The 22035-nt window shown below is 42.6% G+C and overlaps 1 protein-coding gene across 1 annotated transcript; it reads right to left on the bottom strand.

The window, feature by feature from the left end:
* Positions 1 to 338: 338 nt before the first annotated feature.
* EMB1138 (DEAD box RNA helicase (RH3)) lies at positions 339 to 14487 on the bottom strand. The gene is made up of 11 exons (XM_086503582.1): positions 14370 to 14487; positions 13575 to 14277; positions 10064 to 10194; positions 9506 to 9920; positions 9313 to 9411; positions 9006 to 9230; positions 8520 to 8897; positions 8235 to 8384; positions 8052 to 8147; positions 1437 to 1708; positions 339 to 826 (listed from the first exon to the last, which is right to left on the bottom strand). The coding sequence occupies exons 2-11, from the start codon at positions 14070 to 14072 to the stop codon at positions 760 to 762; spliced, it is 2331 nt and encodes a 776-aa protein (XP_086359708.1). The 5' UTR covers positions 14073 to 14277; positions 14370 to 14487; the 3' UTR covers positions 339 to 759.
* Between the last annotated feature and the right edge of the window lie 7548 nt (positions 14488 to 22035).

Below are 22035 nucleotides of genomic sequence, written 5' to 3'. Positions count from 1 at the left end.
ACTCTTTGCTTTATTTAAACGCCACCACTAATTTATTTAAATCAAATAATCAATCACCACTTAATTGACACTTATCACAACTTTCGCGTACATCGCATTTTCGCCCCCTAAAACATTGCATTCTCTTCCATGCTACTTTCACTCTGTCCATGTATAGCTCCATTCCAATCCACACCCATTAAGATAAAGTCCTAACTTATGCCGCGTTCAGACAAGACGGCAGGAGAAGTTCACTGTCCACGCCCAAACGGCATGAGCACATTTTCGGACCTACCAAATCTGGAAGTACACATCATACTCCGAAACAAATTCCGCAGAAAGAACATAGACAACAGACAAAGACCACAAAAAAACAGGCCCACTTTAGGCAGTAGCAAAAATTTCAGTTTGAGAGAGAAACTCTCTGTATCAACAACCCACATCACGGATAAGCTACATACACAATAGCCAGTAGAATATCAAAATATGACGGTAAAATCCAATATCATCACCTAAACGAAGTGGCCCGAACCTTTTTCATCAGCAGGTTATATACTTGTCACTTGATAAATGATCGCTTCAATTTCCTGATAGCAATTTGGAGTCACCTTAATAAGACTCACGGCTTACATCAGCTTTCAAGTAGTTGCAGGGAGCCAGATGCATTGCGCTTGAAGTACTAGATACTCGACTCTCCGAGCTTTGAGTAAAATGAATACCTCTCAACTGATACATCCAACCATTGTGTAGGATCAATGAGCCTCTCCATTATCTCATCTCTCAGCGCCTTGGGCACGTGGCAGCTCTATGGCCTGGCTCATTGCAAATGAAGCACACTTGCTGAGACCTGAAACACAAGCATAGGTACCTCCATAAGATGGAGATCTTAACAAGCCAAGCAATCCAAACAAGAGCCATTTCTACCTAAACTCGAGGGAAAATTACCAAAAGAAATCCCAAAATACCCCTAATTTACCAAAAATGCCCTTAAATTTGTCCAAAATTCCCAAATACCCCTTCATATTCATGTCCAAATGCTTTCCTTTTTGCATTCTTCCACAGGAAGATCGGTTCTTCCTGAACTAAGAAGATAAAACTACGATTTTAAATTGTATTGTGGACTCTCAAGCTGAAATGGTAGTAGACATAAATGCCTCTATTTGAGAGCTCATTGGTGAAAACTTCTATATTTATGGCACTTACAGTTAGATCTCTACTGTGAAAAAGACTAAACCATGCAAAATTCGACAACTAAAATAGATACAAGAGTACTTAAGGAATATTTGAAATTTGAGGAATTTTTGCAAATTAGAGGGGTATATTAGTAATTTTCCCAATGTTCAATAACAGAAGAGAGCTTAGTGCATGCAAAGTTCAAACATACAAGAGTAGCTTGCACACATTTGCAAGTACAAATCCAATAACAAGGCCATAAAGACTAAACTTTTTCCCCTTACCTCTGGTAACCTCCTCCATTGTCTCCTTGATAACCTTGATTGCTTCGCCATCCACCAGAACGCTGCTCATCCTGTCGGCCTGACCCACCACCCCAAGAATTACCACCAGAACTCCCACCAGAACTCCAACCAGAATCCCTGCCTGATCCAGAATACCGATCATAACGATCGAAAGACCTGCTCCTCATACCACCACCTGTACGTGGACCACCTCTTGATGAGAACTTCCCGTACCGGTCTCGAGGAGCATCGTCATACTGAAGCTTAGGCAGCTGCACAATAACCAACAGCAAAAACTCTCTCTCTCTCTCTCTCTCTCTCTCTCTCTCTCTCTCTCTCTCTCTCTCTCTGGTCTCATAGGTCACTTTGGCCTTTTGAAGACGTTAATATAACATTTCATTTCTCTTAACAGATCTCAGAGCCTACTCATACTAGAGGTACACTGCTTGACCGAGCCACTGAACTTCGCAAATCCAGATGTCCACGACCTCGGGGGGTCTCCCACTACCGACGAAGGCTGCAACAAATGATACAGATCACTCTAGCTCGACATGCAAGACACCCAACCAGAGTTCTGACCATAGAGGAGGTCGATGAGATCCGACAACGAGACTGATGAGAGATTTCATCTGAACCCACAAACCCCCCCCCCCCCCCCCCCCCCCCCCCCTTTTCCTTTCTCCTTGGTGTTTTATTGTTAGTTCTTTGTAACTTGGTAACTTTGTGATTTCCGTACTCAGACATGGTATCAGATTCACCAATTGTAACTTTTCGGTCTCATAGATCATTTTGGCCTTTTGAAGATGTTAATGTAACATTTCATTTCATTTATAACATCTCTCTCTCTCTCTCTCTCTCTCTCTCTCTCTCTCTCTCTCTCTCTCTCTCTTTGTAACTTGGTATCTTTGTGATTTCCGTACTCAGACATGGTATCAGATTCACCAATTGTAACTTTTTGGTCTCATAGATCATTTTGGCCTTTTGAAGATGTTAATATAACATTTCATTTCATTTATAACATCTCTCTCTCTCTCTCTCTCTCTCTCTCTCTCTCTCTCTCTCTCTCTCTCTCTCTCTCTCTCTCTCTCTCTCTCTGCCCTGCTGCCCCTCGCGCTCCCTGCCCGCCCCCGTCCCCCCTCGCGCTCCCCTGCTGCCCCTTCACCCCCGCGCTCGCCCGCCACTGCGTACTGCCCTGCGCGCGCCTTGCTGTGCTCCCGCTGCCGCTTTCTCTCTCCCCCTGTGATTCCAAGGCTCCCCCTTCGCGCTGCCTTTGCAACCCCCCGCACAAACTTGGCTGAATTTCAACTGTTCCGGCCTGATTTCGGCAACATAACTGAACTAGGACCCTTCACAGTCAGTATTCCCACGCATGGAATGACTTTCCTGACGCATACGTGCACTTTGCAAAACCTGGCGAGAATCTGCAGCACGCTGAATTCTCTGTTTTCAGCCTCGAAAATGCGCCAAATCACCTGTACAGAGGTCCCCTCGCGTCCCCGAACCTCCTGGGGGTATTAGGGACCGTTTAGGGCCAAAACCCTAGACCGTTTAGGGCCAAAACCCAAAAACCTGCAAAAATACAGAGCAGGCTGTAATTTACTGTTTCGGGCTCCGTTTCACGTGCCGGTCGCATTCATAGCAAGTCCTCGAGCCCCTGCACCTATAGGGCTACTTGCCCTTTGAATCGGACGAGATTTCTAGAGTGAAACCTCTCCGAATTAACCTGTACTTGCAGGGGATTAGCCGCTAGCTAATCCAGTACCTGTGCAAGAGGCTCTTGCCTCGGCAATCGCGCATGAGCCCACACATCTATACATTGGTCAAATGAAAAGCCCACTAGAGGAGCATAACATACTGCCATTGGGGAGAGAGAGGGCAGTGCGTAGCGTGCAAGGCATCACTCCTGGCACCGCACTATACATAGGAGGGAAAGCAAGCACTCCATAGCTCTTAACCTATGACAAAATCTGAAAATGAGCCTCTCCCAGCTTAAAATTCAGCGCCACTTCTCCATGCATGAGGAAAGTGCACCAGAAAATGCCACTTGGCGCATTTACAAGCATTTTCCCGTTTCGAGATTGCCGCTTAAATATCTCCCAACCGGTTGCCCAGTTGACTTCAAGACAGAGTAAGAAAATGTTTTCCTTGTCATTCCGGAGGTAATGACGCAAACACATTTTCAGGTCCCAAAATAGCAGTTCCCTAAATTTTAGGAGATGCTACCATTGTATCTTTCTAGGTCATCTCACCTCCTTTGTACACTACAGCCACACCCAGAACACAAATGTAGGCTCTGTAGCAAAGGATTCCACTTTGGCTAGTCAATGACCCCACTTTGGCTAACCATAGTCTTTGTCCAGCCTTAGTGCTCTCTCTTGCCCTCAGGCCTGGACTCCCTCTGGACAGTTCCACACTAGCTATGCAATGCAGGGCAGTTAGATTTCCCGAGGGGTGTTTCCAAAAAGTGAAAGTAAATAGATAGTAAGAAAGAAATCAACAAAAAGGATAGATAGTAGTCACACGCTGGTGACAGAGAGCATATGATCATGATGGCCTAGTCGCTGAGCATTTCATGCATACCAAAGACCTACTAGCAGAGCTTCTAGCAGTTATGTTTAACCGGGCCATGTGTGAGGGCCTACCGAACACTTGGAGCCTATCTGCGATCGTACCTATCTTCAAATCAGAAGACCCCATGGAGCCTGGGAATTATCGCACTATTATGATTGGGCACACACTAGCACAGTTGTATGCATCCATTCTGGAGCAACAGCTGAGTAGATGGGCAGAGGGAAGGAATACGTGCAACTAGGCAGGCAGGATTCAGGAGAGGCTTCTCTACTCTTGACCATATCCTAACACTCAAGGGCCATCATCGAAGAAGGCAGATCTCATGGGAGACGGATCTATTGTAGCTTTGTGGACTTCCACAAAGCTTTCGGCACGGTACCCAGAGCTAGACTGATGCCCAGATTACAGGAAATGGGAGAACCTACAGAGCTCATTTGGGGGATCATGGCATTATACAGATCAGTAGTAGGGCATGTACGCACACCGGAGGGACTTTCTACACCGGTTCACTCCACTATTGGGGTGAAGCAAGGCTGCCCGCTCTCTCCTACTCTCTTCGGTATGTATGTGGATGAGGTTTTTGACTACATTGACAGCGATGGGGATAAAGGTGCTCAGTTGGCAAGGACATGAATTCCACTTTTGTTATATGCTGATGACACAGTGTTGATCTCCGAATCCCCAGAGGGAATGCAACGTCAATTGGATGCTTTCCATACGTTTGCCCACGAAAGTGGTTTGTCTGTCAACCTGGGAAACACCAAGGTTATGGTGTTTGATACCACCCCACAGTGGATCAGGAGGTCAGCACCTACATTCACATGCGGCCAGGAGACTGTGGAGTACACAGACGCTTACACTTACCTTGGAGTGGTTTTTAGCGGACCTGCATTCTCACTCAGAAGAGCAACAGAGACCAGACTTACTAGAGCCCGCGCAGCATTGGGTAGATTGGAGAGGATGTGTTCGCAAGTTCAGTTTCAGGAGCCCCGGACGAAGCTCTGGCTCTTTGACACCTTGGTGGCTTCAGCATTGCTCTATGGAACCAAGATATGGGGACCTTCACCGGATCACCACGGGAGGCCAGGTCGCTCAGACGGATGGGGGAACATGGAGAAACCTCTCGTCTCTATGATCTCGCGGCTCATTAGAGCCAAGGCATCAGTACCACGGGCCATTATCTAAGCAGAGCTAGTGGCCCCCCCACTTATGAGGAGGCGCTCACCAGATCAGTCTCCTTCATAAACCGCACTTGGGCACTTCCTAGAGACAGATATGCTCGCATAGCACTTGATCCTCTCGAGAGTCAGCCATACAAGGAGATACAACATGCTGGTATGCGGAGATGACATCATGGTTTCAGGCACATGGGTTCAGCATAGACAGGCTGCCACCATTCCATTACTCATTGGATGCACCATCTCTCACTCTTACACAGTCAGAGATCACCAAGCTCATCCGCCAAGACCTGACCCAGCTAGACACCAAGAGGACATGGATACAACCAGCACAGGAATTGGGCACGAAGATGGCTTTCTACAAAGACCACCTCCTCCAGCTTACGGAAGATGGTTTTGTGGCGAGACCCAGATACATGGATACCCACTTGTCTCATGGGATACGATGAGCTATTGGCCGATTACGCACATCTTCTCACCAGTTGTAAATTGAGACTGGGAGATACAGCGGAGTACCAGCAGAGGACAAGACATGCCCCTTGTGTAACATGGAACCTGAGACAGAGCTACACTACTGCCCCGTCTACTACGAGATACGAGGCCGCTTCCATTGCTTGTTCAGAGAGGGTTTTGGACCACTCTCAAGAGTCATGGGATACGAAGATCAGAGATGTCTGGGTTTGTTCTTGCTCGAGCTGCGCAGACACAGAGATAGCCTAATGAATGGCGAGGCTAGCCAGTCTCAAATACAGATCACAGACTTCTTCAAAGCAGACACGGGACAGCCGCAAGAGCCACTCCCACAGCAGAGCTCCCCCTCGTCTCACACCAGAGGCACACTGATTGACCGAGCGATTGAACTGAGGAAATCCAGGCGCCCGCGACTGCGAAGAACTACACAGCATCGACGGAGGCTACGACAGAAATTTCGTAGCACGCTGGCCAGGCATGCACGACGCCCGATCAGACTACTAACCATGGAGGAAATTGATGAGATTCGCCAACGACCGATACTAAATCTCTTGTGATTCAGCTATCCCAACAAGCCGCCCATTTTCCTGCTTAGTTTTTGCTTGACTCACATCGACCAACTTACGACCCCATAGTATATATCTTTGTTTTGTACTGTTGTGAGGTTATTTTGTTACTCTGACTTTGTATCAGATCCACCACTTTGTAACTTTCAGGTCTCATAGGTCATTATGGCCTTTTGAAGACGTTAATATAACATTTCATTTCTCTCTCTCTCTCTCTCTCTCTCTCTCTCTCTCTCTCTCTCTCTCTCTCTCTCTCTCTCTCTCTCTCTCTCTCTCTCTCTCTCTCTCTCTCTCTCTCTCTCTCTCTCTCTCTCTCTCTCTCTCTCTCTCTCTCTCTCTCTCTCTCTCTCTCTCTCTCTCTCTCTCTCTCTCTCTCTCTCTCTCTCTCTCTCTCTCTCTCTCTCTCTCTCTCTCTCTCTCTCTCTCTCTCTCTCTCTCTCTCTCTCTCTCTCTCTCTCTCTCTCGCGTGCCACTTTGAGTGCACGGGCAGAAAGCAAATTACCGTCGTACACCGTTATTTAATCTAGCTTAACTCCTCTCATAGCCAAAGGCCCAACACCTACGCGGTCACCCCTTAAGCAGCAATTTTCCTGATAGCGCTATGTACATAAACATACATTACATATGTGTGCACGCACGCCCAACAATTTGGAGTGTAGTATGTACCTTTTATATTACATAAACAATGTGCGCATATGACTCATGCACACACACACACAACAATGTTGAGTTTGTAGCCTTTATATTACATAATGCAATTGCAACTATGAAACACAGCCCACACCAAATTACAAGATACAACCAAGGATAGACACGGTTGAACTTTAAGGACATGGGGCTGAAATGGAAAGTCAAGATCGAGTCAAAACCACATAGTTTCATAATCTGCCTGGAAAACTCTCCAGATGCAACATTCTTGCAGCAGATGACAACCTGCAGAGTTCTCCCGACTCACCACAAGGATTACATAAAGCTGAATCCTCATTCCACACCTTGACGAACATCTTGTACCAAAGATCTTGGGTGTGCCAAGAAAGAAACCTTGCTGATGCATTTTCAGCCAAGCAGGATCATGCGAAAGAAACCAGCCCTGCATGACCATCTCCAACCAAGCAGGAGAAGACAAGAACAAGGACCACAACCCAGATCCTGCCCAACCTCCACCCACCTCCTCCCATCTGACGATAAAAAGAACCATACATGCACCGACACCACCCAAAAGCACGCATGCATCCCATACAAACCAAACAGCCAAGCAACACAAGCAAACACAACTGATTCGACAAGTGTTGGTTATGAAATAAAAGTGGCTTCACAGCCTGATTACCGGAGCTAACTGTCTACTTTTAGGGTAAAAGATCCTGCATCTAGGTCAAAGACAACATCGCACAATAAGTCCGTTTCACCAAACCCGGATACTCTCTCTATTGAAAGTTGTCCAGGCCTAGCTCTCATTCTGAGCCAAAAATTCTCTTCTGACAAAACAAGCTAGGAATCATTAAAGACCCTAGACCGTGATCTAACTGGAAATCATAGAAGACCCTAACTAACCTAGAAGTCACAAATCATCTAGCCCAACTTAGAGTCACCAGAAAAAGACAATCTCTAAACCCTTACACATAACATCACCAGAAGAGAGAATCTACAAGTAATGCACACTACTATCCTGTCACAACCGATTATAATTGCAGGAAGAACCTACAAACGGAGAAGAAGACTGATCAAATAAACTGCAGGAGTCAGTGAAGGGTTGAGTGAGGAAAAACAATTAAATGGCAATGGAAAAAATCAAAGAGAGCACAGGAAACCTAAGAGTCACAGTAACAAACCGAAGTAACTGCTTGAATAGAATCTTCCGGACCCAATTGCATAGTAAGAAGCTCTTTTGCAACTTCCTCTGGCAAATCAAAAACTGCACCCATGCCCTGTTCCACCGGCACAAAGATCAGAATGTGCCAAGAGGCGAAGGCTAGCCGAGACTAAATAATGCAGGCCTAAAAACCAGCTGATACCTGCATTGGATCAAGCATCATTATTTTTCCTATCTCATCAGCCGCCCGTGGATAAATTGCAGCAAGAGCCCCCATCACACCACCAGGAGACATCAGTCCACCCCCACCACCCCATCTCTGGGTGCGAGTGAATTGTAATGTTACCCACCCCTACATAACCAAGAACTTTGTCAGGTGTAGGCAAGTTCTAAACCTAAAGAGTACCCTTGTCAGGTGTAAGCAAGTTCAAAACCTAAAGTGTGCCCTATCACTACCAGAAAGAGATAAGTAAAACAAAATTTCAACCTGTTCATGAGTGATTAGAGATCGGGATGCAGGAGGCTGTGTAAATCCACTCAAATGTGCAATAGCAGCAGCCAAAGCAGTAGCTCCCTGCTCCTGCATCAGTTTCTCTGCTGTTGGGAGGAACACAGAAACCAACTCAGGATGCACTTTCTTCAAGGCATCGCGAGCTTGCTCGGATGATGCATGAAGAACATCATGGGCATTGGGAGAACTTATGACGTCAAACTTGCAGCCAATATCCCTTTCAATCGTCCTTACGGTCCTCATCTGGGCATCTGTGTGCATAAGAATCGTTGTGCCTGCTTTACCTGCACGACCTGTACGCCCTGACCGATGAACAAATGTCTCAGGGTCATTTGGTATCTCAAAGTGAATGACCTGCACATCAGCAAAATCATTCAGGAAAATCCCCTATCTGCACCTGCCTTTTAGATGATGGACACCACCAACTGATGTATAATGCCCTATCCTCTCCTAATTACTTACAAGGTCAACATTGGGAATGTCGAGCCCACGAGCTGCCACATCTGTTGCAACCAACACTGAAAACTTTCCATTTCGAAATGCCGTCAAAGTTTTCTCTCTCTGAGCTTGAGAGATATCACCGTGCAAAGCTTCAGTCCCAAGCATCCGATTCATGGAAAGGGCCACCTCGTCAGCATCTTTCTTAGTTTGGGTGAAAACAATAGCTTTTCCACCTTTTCCATAAACCTGAACAAAGAGGTATTTCTCAGCCCACATCCATCTGTGCATGTTTCAAGAACATCAGATACTTGGAAAATTTTTCATATACCGTGATGAGGTCACTCAAAATAGAGCGCTTTGCTGCCGCAGGACATGAGATCGAGTGTATTTTGATGCCCTCAGCAAGTTTTTCCTCATTCTCTCCAACCTGAGAAGCACGAAAGGGCAGTCACAAAACCTTCCCAGAAACAAAATAGTTGAAAGCCCCATTGGTTGCACATATAACCCACAGCAATCCTTACCAAATCAATCCTCATTGGATTCTTCAGATATTTTCTTGCTAGTTGATTGACCCAAGAAGGCATGGTTGCTGAAAAAAGCATACTTTGCCGATTGGAAGGCACACTGTCTAAAATTTTTTCAACCTCCTCCTCAAATCCAACAGCCAGCATTTGGTCTGCTTCATCAAGCACAAGGTATCTGACTTCATTGAGTACCAGGGAGCCTCGCTCAAGCAAGTCAATGACTCGGCCTGGAGTTCCAACTGCTATATCAACACCCTTCTGGAGCTTGCGTTGCTGGGCAACAATGGAGACTCCTCCATAAACACACAGAGTAGACAACTTGGGTGCAGACTCCATGAATTCCTTCTCAACCTGCACTGCCAGCTCTCTTGTAGGCGCAAGCACCAAGACTCTGGGATGGCGAAAGAAGCGACTGCCAAATTCACAGTAGGAAGATTAGGAGGGTCAAACAGTCGCAGAACAAGCTTTGAGGCCAAAAGCAAACTTCTTGTTTCAAGTCTTGCAATAGAAATCTTCATACAAAAAGGGCGGAGGGGTCATGGAGTAGCAACTTACCGACGGTCACTTTCATTCTCCTCCAATAGACTTTGAATGATCGGAATGCCAAATGCTAGCGTTTTACCTGTCCCGGTCTTGGCTCTTCCTATAAGGTCCAATCCCTCAGTGGCAGGTTTCAAAACTGCCTCCTGCATATTAGCAGACACACAGTCAGGTAACATGAGAACCTAGTAACAAAGAGAGACAAAACACCTCCAATAATTGCAACTCAAAGCTGTAATGTCAACACTACTGCCACCAAGTAACATAGTAGGTGCGTATGAAATGCCTTCACCAGATTGAAAAAATCATATGCCATTATTTATTGATTCCTTATTTCAATAGCCAACACATGTACCAACCTTACAAAACACAAAAAGATCTTCAAACACAAACATTCAGGTCTTAACTTGTACATTAACAGTAAATTTAAATTTGTCCAACATAAAGCCCCGGTTATTGGACCTTGTATCATTTCAGAAATTGTTTGTTATCAAAGCAAATGATACACAGGTGGACAGCTACTGTAGCAACTTTCGTCTGTGTTTCTCTGAGCAAAATATCCCGACTCTATGACTAACACTAGATCCCAAGCCACATCATATTTCTCCGGCTACTTGAAATTCATGCCATAGATTTCATAAAGACGAGCACTTTTGCCCTGCTTCACCTACTTTTTCCCTGTTTCACCTAGCTTGAGATGATTCACGAGCTATTTCAATCATAGAAGCTCCTGTTCATTAACACCTGCCCTATATAAAACTGATCCCTTAAACATATGCACAACCACATTTGATTGGCAATTAAGTAGTAGAGCGAGAAAACACCTGAACCTAATTTCCATGAAACCACATTTCGACTTGTACTCAATCACAACAATGTATACCTAGATGAATCCGGGATAAGCCCAGATTCATCCTTAAGGAAAGTGCAAGGTATAGACTCATGGTAGTCACCCACGAGACAATATAACCATCAGTTCCATCATACATAGTATTGATTAAATACCACGACATCCCCACTAGAGTCGTTAGCACCCAATGGTGGGTGTAGAACTAGGTACTAACATATGCTCCCAACACAACACACCCACGCACACAAAGTTCAACAAACTGAGCTTCTGTCATGACTTCAGAGATCAAGAACAAACTCAGCCATAATGACGCCTAGCACTAAAGATGCACTAAAATAGAAAAATAAGCACAAAAATGAGGTAGTTGTAGGGCATGCGCATCACAAAAGCGATAAAGAATTAGCACAACATAAACTGATCGTAACTCGAACAAAAACTTCACAACTGTGAAGTCTGCATGTTTGCTATACGACTAAAAGATATACCTAAATAGATCCGGGATAAGCCCAGATTCACCCTTAGAGGAAAATGCAAGGTAGACTCGTGGTAGTCACTCACAAGGCAATATAACCATCAGCTCCATCATAAATAGTATTGACTAAATACCATGACATCCCCACTAACGTCGTCAGTGCCCATTAGTGGGTGTAGAACTAGGTACTAGCATATGCTCCCAACACAACACACCCACGCACACATGAGCATACATCGACACAAAAGTTCAACGTACTGGTTGCTGTCATGACTCCGGAGATCAAGGGCAGACTCAGCCATAATAAAGCCTAGCACTCAAGAAGTATTAAATCAGAAAAATAAGCACGAAAATGAGGTAGTTGATAGGGCATACGCACCACAAAAGCTAGAAAAATTAGCACAGATGAATTCGGAATAAGCCCAAATTCACCGTTAAAGGAAAGTGCAAGATATAGACTCGTGGTAGTCACCCACAAGACAATAAACCATCAGCACCATCATGCATAGTATTGACTAAATACCACGGCATCCCCACTATCGTCGTCAATGGACAGGAATAAAAATTCAGAACCACTACAAAGAAAACTCAATCACATCAATGGACAGTACTAGAAATTCAGAACGACTACAAAGAAACCCAATCAATTTAAAAATCCAGACACATCAAATAATCTAGGCATAAGTGGAAACTCTTCACTACAAAGATAAGTCTCACTTCAAATGGGGAAAAACGAACTGACATAAAGTAAGAGAGCAGGCCACAAAAGTTTCATCAACGGGGAAAACAAACTGACATAAAGGAACGGAATAGGCCACAAAAGTTTCATTAACGGTTAAAATAATCAGCTCACTCATAAGGAGACTCATCAAGCTTGATTGTAATTAAATACCTTTTGTAAAGTCCCAGTAAATATTTCAAAAAAAAGGCTAAACTTATATTTAGCCTTAAGTAATTTAGTCTTTACGCACAACCCTACATGTTTCAGCTAAGCTGCATCTCACATTATGCATAGTATCTTCACAGTAAATATTAAAAGAGTAAAACAACACAGCAAACCTATTCATAACAAAGAAAGAGAAGCACGGACGCAGCCAAGCCACAATCCTTGACCTTAAAATAAAATCACACTCCTTAGTACTATATCGACAAAGTTCGATACACCATAAGAAAGCCTTGGTTCTGAGGCTAGCTAGCATTCTCATCCTCTACTATTTCCTGTTGTTTAACATGCTCACAAGGTTATAAGTACTTATCTTCCTATAGAAACAACAAATTCAGAACGACTACAAAGAAACCCAATCAATTTAAAAATCCAGACACATCAAATATTCTAGGCATAAATGGAAACTCTTCACTACAAAGATAAGTATCACTTCAATGGGGAAAAACGAACTGACATAAAGAAACAGAACAGGCCACAAAAGTTTCATCGACAGGAAAAACAAACTGACATAAAGAACCAGAATAGGCCACAAAAGTTTCATCAACGGTATGAAATAATCAGCTCACTCATAAGGAGACTCATCAAGCTTGATTGTAAGAAAATACCTTCTGTAGAGTCCCGTTAAATCTTTCAAAAAAAGGCTAAACTTTTATTTAGGCTTTTAGTAATTTAGTCCTTATGCACAACCCTACATGTTTCAGCTAAGCTGCATCTCACATTATGCATAGTATCTTCACAGTAAATACTAGAAGAGTAAAACAACACAGCAAACCTATTCATAACAAAGAAAGAGAAAAGCACGAACGCATCCAAGCCACAATCCTTGACCTTAAGATAAAATCACACTCCTAAGTACTTGTATGGACAAAGTTCGATACACCATAAGAAAGCCTTGGTTCTGAGGCTAGCTAGCATTCTCATCCTCTACTATTTCCTGTTGTTGAACATGCTTACAAGGCTGTAAGTACTTAGCTTCCTATAGAAACAACAAAAGATAGATCATGAGCCTTTCTTCGCAACTGGGCAGCTTGCGAGATATGTAGGGACTCTAGTATGTAGCATAGTCCCAGCAGAACCACAGTTTGAAAACCTTCAGATTACATAGTCGCAAAGCAGACTAGCATGAAATTACCATTAAGATAAGTAAAGGCATTTGGTACCAGGCAGCTATACTATATCCAAATAAAGTATAAATTCCTGCATGCATGCCAATGCTTAAAAAAACACATGTGATCAAGCTGGAGAGAAGGAGCTGTACCTGAATAGGAAACAAATTAGTAATGCCCCTCTTGTGAAGAGCCTCTACAAGTTCTGGCCTGAGCCCCAATGTGGATATATCAAGACCTTTGTTCCCTGCAGATGTGCCGTTGGGAACTGCAGTAGTGGACCCATTCTCCGGACCTAAAAACCCACCACCCATACCACTTCTTTCTCCCCTTTTAGAATATCCAGCAAAGTCAAGGTCACTCTCTGCGACAGCATAATCTGCAAGTGCAACTGCGGGTCTCTTCCATTCGTCCTCTCTCGCATACAAGCGAGAATCCATCCTTACACACATTGCGTGGAATGAGCGAGAGGGCTGTCCAAGTCCCAGAGAGCAAGGAGCCATGAAGGTTTGTGTGGAGTCCCCCAAGAAAGATGATGAAAGCCGGGTTAGCATGTTTGCTGATGCAGGCTTCAACCCTCTTCTGCTTCCTGTTTCAAGAGAGAGGGCTTGAAATGTATGTGTAAGGCCTATGGAAGCTGCTGAGGCCATGGCGGCTTGTTGGCCTTCCACAACCGCTTTCTTATGTCAGGGGACTTTGTGGGTCGACAGATACTCTGCAAGTGCACTGTAGGGTTTGGTTCTACGCAATTGGAGGAAGGGCCAAATACGTTCCAAAGGTAGTGTTTGCTATGTCGGATAAGGTTAAGACCCTCTGAGTACTCAAAGGACAAACGAGCAGCAGGCCCGACTATCCCTGCATAGCAATAAAAGGAAAGCTGATAAGCTCCATAGCCGAACCAACTGCTGGTATGGCAAACAAAGAGAAAATGCTTCAAGGGAACTTACCGAAAGAGAAGATAAGACTAGCTGACAGAACCCTAGGTTGCAAGCCAGTTGAGCTAGGAGGCTGAGAGAGCCCAATCCGCTTGCACCGTCTGGTGATGGTGAACAAGGGGGACTTGGGGCACCCAAGTCTGTATTTGTAAGAGGGTGCCCTTTTCACAATTGCATTTTGTCTTTTTTTGGCTCCTATAATGCCACGCCACACAAATATTTTGGGCCTCTTAAACGATAAGGCATTTGGCCCTAACTTTTGCCTTAGAAATTCACATTTTGGAGAAATATCTACTTTTCAAGTCAAAATGTGTGTGTGTGTGTGTGTGTGTGTGTGTGTGTGTTGTTGGGGGGGGGGAGGGGAGGGGAGGGGAGGGGACGGGACTGTTATAGCAAAATGACCTTGTTTAGGTGAAACATGACATCAACGTTAAATTTGAAGAGCGGCAATGTTAGCCTCTATCTAGATGTGCTAAAGCGCTTATCTTTGAACATTTACAAGGAACTACGAATTTTCCTATAGATTCCAAGTAAGGATTTTATGCTGCATGTAATTTGTGAACTATTATTACTCACATAAAATGCATGGTTGTAGCATCTTAATCTCGAAGTTATCACCATAATTGACTCCGACTTTTCCTATAGATTCCAAGTAAGGATTTTATGTTGCATGTAATTTGTGAACTATTATTACTCACAATGCATGGTTGTAGCATCTTAATCTCGAAGTTATCACCATAATTGACTCCAACTGAGTTCACAAGTTATTCGACCCATAAATTTTTCTTTGTGAAGCATGCAACACTCATACGCCTCTCAAGCTTTCTCGGCCTTTCAAAGATAACCATCGGTCGCATGTTGAGGCTTTTTATAAAAAAAGCCTCCCCTCTTTCGCCTTTGCATTTAGAGAAACCAAGATACTAGAGATAAAGTTACTGCAGAATAGATAATTATAAGTAGCTAAGTAGTTGTTTTATGGATTGCTTGTATATGAGCTTAGCTTGGTTTTGTACACATATATACTTTAATCTTAGATCAACAATTCTACAATTGGTGTGGATTGCTCTTTGAGAGGATTCTAAGAAGATATGAGTGAGTGAAGCATCATTCCTATGACTATGCAAGTGTGCTATGCCACCACTCTACTATTTTGACTTTGGGTCACATATCCTTTTACCAAATGGTTTAGGGATGGTGGTTGTCATGGCATACGTGAGACTACTCTATTGTCGAAGAATATGGCACCTTGGCCATTTCCGCTTTATCAACATTAAATTTGGGAGCATCATTCTACATTGGGGTACTCAATGTAGCTTTCCCCCCTTGCATATTAAAATATTGCAAGACCTTGCAGATATACGTTTCATGAGATAACTCTAGTGTTCCATGTTTCCTATCCTTCTTGATACACATACCAAGAAAGTGACTTGCATCTCCCAAATCCTTCATACCGAATTGGGTGCTAAGTGAATACTTCAAAATGCCAATCTTGTCTTTAGACTTCTTGACGATAAGCATGTCATCACATAAAGTATCAAGATGATAAGTGAACCATTGTTCAACTTTTGGGTATGTAAGAGGTGATCTTCTTGGCTCTGTACATAACCTTGGGACTGCATGTACTTATCAAATTTTGAGTACCGCTACCTTGAGCCTTGCTTTAGGTCATACAATGCATTTAATAATCTAGACACCAGTCCGCCCTCATAGACTTTTCAGGTTCACCTTCAAAACCCTCTAGTTGTTTTGTGTAGACATCTTCTTCTAGATCCCCGTGAAGTAAAGCCATCTTCACATCCATCTAGACAAGTTCCATGTCCTCAGTAGGTACTAGTCCAAGCACAAGACACAATGAAGTCATCTTGACTATTGGAGAGAAAATCTCATTAAAGTCCATGCCTTTCTTCTACTTGAATCCCTTAGCAACCAATCTAGCCTTATACTTAGGCTCGGATTCTTCCGTTGTGTATTTCTTCTGCTATATCCATTTGCAAGGCAAGACTTATTTGCCCTCTAGCAACTTTGTCAGTTCCCAAGCCTCATTTTCCATAATCGAGTTAAACTCAAATTGCATTTCCTGCTCCCACTTCATGATATCTTCCATCTGAATAGCCTCTTGGTAGTAGGTAGGCTTTCTGCAATCACAACAAATAGTCAAACCTTGGCTAAAAATTCTCAGGGGTAGAAGAGACTCGCATAGATCTCCTCACTTCCTGACTCCTAGAATCTGCTCTCTGTGGAGCACTACTAGTGGTAGGAACGTCACTAGCAGACTGATTTGTTTGCTTGATTTCACTTGGGGTTACGTCCTCAAATTTGACCTTGCGATATTCCAGCTCTTTGACAAGTTGTCTAGCATCTTCAACTCATTGAAGATGATTTGTGAGCTACGAATGACTTAGAGATAAAGTTTTTGCAAAATAGATCATTCTAAGTAGCTAAGTAGTTTTTTAATGGATTTCTTGTACATGAGCTTAGCTTGGTTTTGTACGCATATATACTCTAATATTAGATCAACAGTTCTATAGTTGGTGTGGATTTCTCCTTGTGAGGATTCTAAGAAGATATGAGTGAGTGAAGCATCATTCCTATGACTAGGCAAGTGTGCTTTGTCACCACTCTACTTTTTTGACTTTGGTTCACATATCCTTTTACCAAATGGTTTTGGTAGGAGGCATATGTGAGACATTTTAGGAGCACTTGCAACATTAGACCTTCAACGAGGTTGAAGTGCTCCTTGTCCACTTTATAGCTACGCTTGTTTTCTATGTCTCTTTGGCTTTCTCTTGGGTCATCTATCCTTTTGCCACCTACTTGGATAGGAGCCAGTTATTAGGAGTTTTAGGAAGGTATCACTACATGGGTCATAAATCTTATGGATGCGCTTGAGTCCTCCTTGTCCACTATACCATTGCACTTCTTCCTTTATAATGTGCCTCACAATCTTAACAGAACAATAGTATAACAAGAGAACTTTAGAGAAAAAAAAGATAGAAACCTATGTATGAGGAGTGCTTTTTTATATCTCCATAATCAAGCTACAATTGTGATACAAAAGGTCTCCTTAAGGGAACTTGTTCTGCCCGACCCCCTCCCACCCCCCGAGCTTTTCTTCATTGTGTGTGTAGCATTACACACACCTTCCTGTTGATGAAGAGAAAGAAGTAGAAGAGGAATCCATGGTGATGACTTTCAAATTGGCTCCTCCAAATTTATAGAGTTTCCAATAATCACGTCATATCTCCTCCAAATCCATAGAGTTCCATCAACCACATCATATCTCCCTCTTCTGATCTCCAAATCAAAAACTTCAAAATACGGAAGGTGCTCATTTCTGCGTTTTTGATGTAGTAACAACGGACGCTTTTCTTGAAATTGTCATAGATAAAGAGTTATTTGAATAACTTATGATACCACTCTACTTTTCCACTTTTCTTCAAATTTAATTCAAGTAGGGAAAAGCATGCATGATACGTATGTGCCTAATTTATATATGGACATTAAAGGTTTATTCTAAGCCTTTCATCTTTGCTTCAAATGTTGTTAGATTCTCCGCTTGTTTAAGAACTTTGTTCTCAAAGTTGGGATGACTAAGGCCACCAATAAACAAAATATGCATACACACAAGCAATAAAACCATGAGAGTAACAACAACGAGGGTTATCTTCTCTTTCACGATCATGAAATCAATTCATGTGGATTCCTTGCTTTTAGTCATCCATTGCAAAGACACCAATTTCTTCCTTGAAAATTTCTTCCTCATAAAAGAATCGTTGTTAGTTTTCCACATGCACCACCTTCTTGTTGTTGATTAGACATGTTAGCTTGTTTCAAATCCATGTGAAGAATTAGAATCAAGTTTTATTGCCACTAGTATTTCTCTTGTGTCTCTCCATGGTCACAAGATCGAGCTTTTGTGATACCACTTGTAGCGCTCCTCACGATCTTAACGAAACAACATCAAACAAGAGAACTTTAGAGAGAAGAAGATAGAAACATTTGTGGGGGAAACGGGTTTCTATATCTCAGTAATCAAGCTACAATTGTGATATAAAAGATCTCCTTGAAGGAGCTCGTTTTGCTCGACCACTTAACTCTTGATTTATAATGATTTCAAGAAAAGCACCCATGTTGCTACATCAGAAACCTAGAAACAAGCAACTTTCATGCTTTGAAGTTTTGAGTTGGAGATTGGAAGATGGAGATATGATGCGATTGCAAAAACTCTATACATTTAGAGGATCCAATTCGGAAGTCCTTTTTATCATCACCATGGATTCCCCTTCTACTTATTTCTCTTCGTCAACATGAATCCCTCTTGTGATTGAGAGTGTCATTGTTGAGAGCAAGATTGAGAGATTGAGAGAGAGAGAGAGAGAGAGAGAGAGAGAGAGAGAGAGAGAGAGAGAGAGTGATCTGTTGCTTTGCATGCAATAGAGAAAAGCTCGGGTCGGTCACGTTAAATGTGCTCCTTAAATGAGATCTTTTGTATCACAATTGTAGCTTGATTATTGACATATAGGAAGCCATTTCTCCTACAAATGTCTTTATCTTCTTCTCTCTAAAGTTCTCTTGTTTGGCTATGTTGAGTGTGAGGTGTGTGTAGAGTGCGAGGGAGAAGAAGAGAATAGACACAAATTGGGTGGAGCATAGAGTAAGGATGATGATGCCTCATCGCTCCTTATTCTATTGGTATCGAATGAATAAGGTTAGCAGTTAGAGATGGCTTAGTAGTGGGTGTTCGGCCAGTTGGCCCGAGCCCCAACAATCTCCCACTTGGGGAATCTTATAGTTCAAGGGCATACTAGGTGATCTATTTATGATGTATGCTGCTATTATAACAACCTTTGCTCAAAACTCTGGAGGTAAGTTCACCATAGAAAACATGGATATGACTTTCTCTTGAATTGTCCTATTCATACGCTCAACAATGCCATTTTGAGCAGGTGTGTATGACATAATAAAGTGTCGTGTAATACTTATTTTGTTACAATAATTCTTAAACCCAGTGGAGATGTACTCTCCCCAGTTGTCAATGCTCGAAGATTTCAACTTCTTTCCTAATTGGTTCTCGACCATTTCAAGGAATTTCTGAAATGTAGGACGTTGTCTTTCCTCTTCAAGAGGTATACCCACATCTTAATGCTAGAAAATATAATGCCCCTTCTAGAGATGTATGTGGCATGGGCCCACATAGATCACTATGTACCAAGTCTAGAGGATTTTGTAACTCTCTATTCAATGGCAAAGTGGTGACCCTAGTTTGTTGCCATAATGCAATGCTCACACAAACTAAAATTAGAATAGTTTAAAATAGGTAAGTATCCCAAACATCAAAGTTGTTTCATTCCTTTTTGACTCATATGACCAAGCCGACTATGCCACAACTTAGTAGAAGGTAGCTCGACAACATAAATGGAATTCTCTTTGACACTAGAGACATACAAAGAGTACAATGAGAGACACTTTTGGCCTTTCAAAATGACCGAATTCCCCTTGCCAACCATCTAGGAACCATTCCAAACGTTGTAGTGTAGCCCAAATCATCAAGCTGACTTGCTGACATTAAGCTTTTAGCCAATTTTGGCACATATCTGACACCTAGAAGCATAAATTTAGTGATGTTACACATGGATAACTTCACATCTCCAATTCCACAAATGCCAAGTTGATACAAGTCACCAAGCTTGACCGAGAAGCATAAATGGAGAACCATTCCCTATGGGGAGGAACATGGAAGCTAGCACCTGACTCAATGATCTAGATTTGTGCATAACACTCATCGAGAGCCAATAATGCATCTAGACTCAAATCAGCAGTGATTATCAAGACATTTGACAGCTACAACATGTTAGGAACAACCTTAGATGTTGGAGACTCAAGTACATTGAGCTCATTGATTTTCATAGTGCTTTTAGGAGGGTTAGACTTGACAATGGATTTACCCTTTATTCTTTGCCTGGGACGACCAACCCCATGTATGCATCACCATGCCCACTAGTGTCAAGAGACTAATTCTAATCTCTTTCGTAAGCAAAGCACTAGTAACATCATTGAAAATAAGCTTGCCCTTAGGGGCAAAGTTACTAATGGCAGTGTTAAATGTGTCTCGTGATGCTTGCAAAGCACATAGCAACAAAACAACTTTCATTTCATCATCAAAATTGAGTCCCTTCATTTCATCATGATGTCCTCTTTCATGTTCAAACGCATGAGCTTTTTCATAAGACAAACTTTATTCGATGCACTCTTTCCATCCCAAGCTGAGCATAATGACTTCCATGATTCCTTTGCAGTGCTCGTGTTCATAATCATGATGAAAATAAACTAATCAAGGTGCAAGCAAATAGTCACCACAGCATGAGCATCAAGCTCCTCCCATTGATCATCAGTGTAAACACCCTCTTTATGCCCTTTCAATGGCAGTGCAAGGCCCTTATTGACCAAAACATCAAGCATATGTTGCTTTCATATTGTGAAGTTTGTGCCATCAAACTTCTTGATATAATACTCTCCTTTAGAAGATCCAGACATAATTGACATGAGAAAATGTAAGAGAATCAAACCAGGAATTTATGGCAATTGTTTTGCAAAACACAGCAAAAAAACAATGCATAAATTGTAAAAGAGTGTTGATACGGCATCAAATGGCATATACTGCTCAAAAACAATGTTGAAAAACTACCAACTCGGCATCAAAGCACATATACCCTTCTATACATATCATATGGCGAGGCCACAAGTGAGGATCTAATCCACCTCACACTGGGGAATGTGGCCCTCAGTGCTCGGTTTCAAAAAACCTCACGCAATGATCCTCATAAAAGATTATGAAAATGCGACTAGCCACAATCTCATAAAGGGCTCTTCTGGACCATGTCTCAGAGACGGGCTGGACTACCAAAACGAGCCCAAATCGGTTCCACAATGGTGTATAGTGGCAGTATCCACAACACAATGTACATGAGTTGTAACAAGCATTGCTAAGTGTAAGGCATGCGCTCAAACAGGTGCCAACAAGTGTGGAAGCAAGACATCATGGAATTAGCTCCTTGCAAGAATTTAAACACTCTCAGCAAACCTCACAACACAGAATATGTGCCAACATACACGTAAGCCATACGCATAAGACTCCCACTAGAATTGAAATGCATGTCACTGCCATAAAATGCTTACATATTTGTTGTGTCAAGAGAACCTGTGACTATCCCTCTGTGTAAGTCTATCTTTGAGAAGTAGTCAACAACTATGCATGGGCAATACAACAGATAATCAGATTTCAGGTAATGTGAAAAATGGCATTGGGAAGAAGCATGCAAGAAAAGCTAGTAAAGGGAAGTAATATTGGTGCCCAATGGCCTGCACATTTCATGCTAGCATAATTGGTTCTGTCCAAAAGGGGGTGACTTATGCAATGGCCATTGTATTTTATTATCTTAGATAACTTAAGTAAGTATGCAATTTGTATCAAGTTTTGACTAGCTTCACTCAGAAAAATGTCTCGCTCAATTTTGTTTGCTTGGGATATGGATCTCCTTGCTCTTAATGGCTCATGGGACTTAATACCCAAAGACATAATCGCACTTGGCTAATGACAGAATTGATTAAAGAACAACATGAACACAAGTGCTAATTAGATTTATAATTTAGAAATGCACTAAGCCTCATTATGTTTTGA

This window comes from Adiantum capillus-veneris, chromosome 27 (genome assembly GCF_014529385.1).
Source record: "Adiantum capillus-veneris isolate H3 chromosome 27, ASM1452938v2, whole genome shotgun sequence".
NCBI classification, from domain to species: domain Eukaryota; kingdom Viridiplantae; phylum Streptophyta; class Polypodiopsida; order Polypodiales; family Pteridaceae; genus Adiantum; species Adiantum capillus-veneris.
This window is presented reverse-complemented; position numbering and strand designations above follow the sequence as displayed.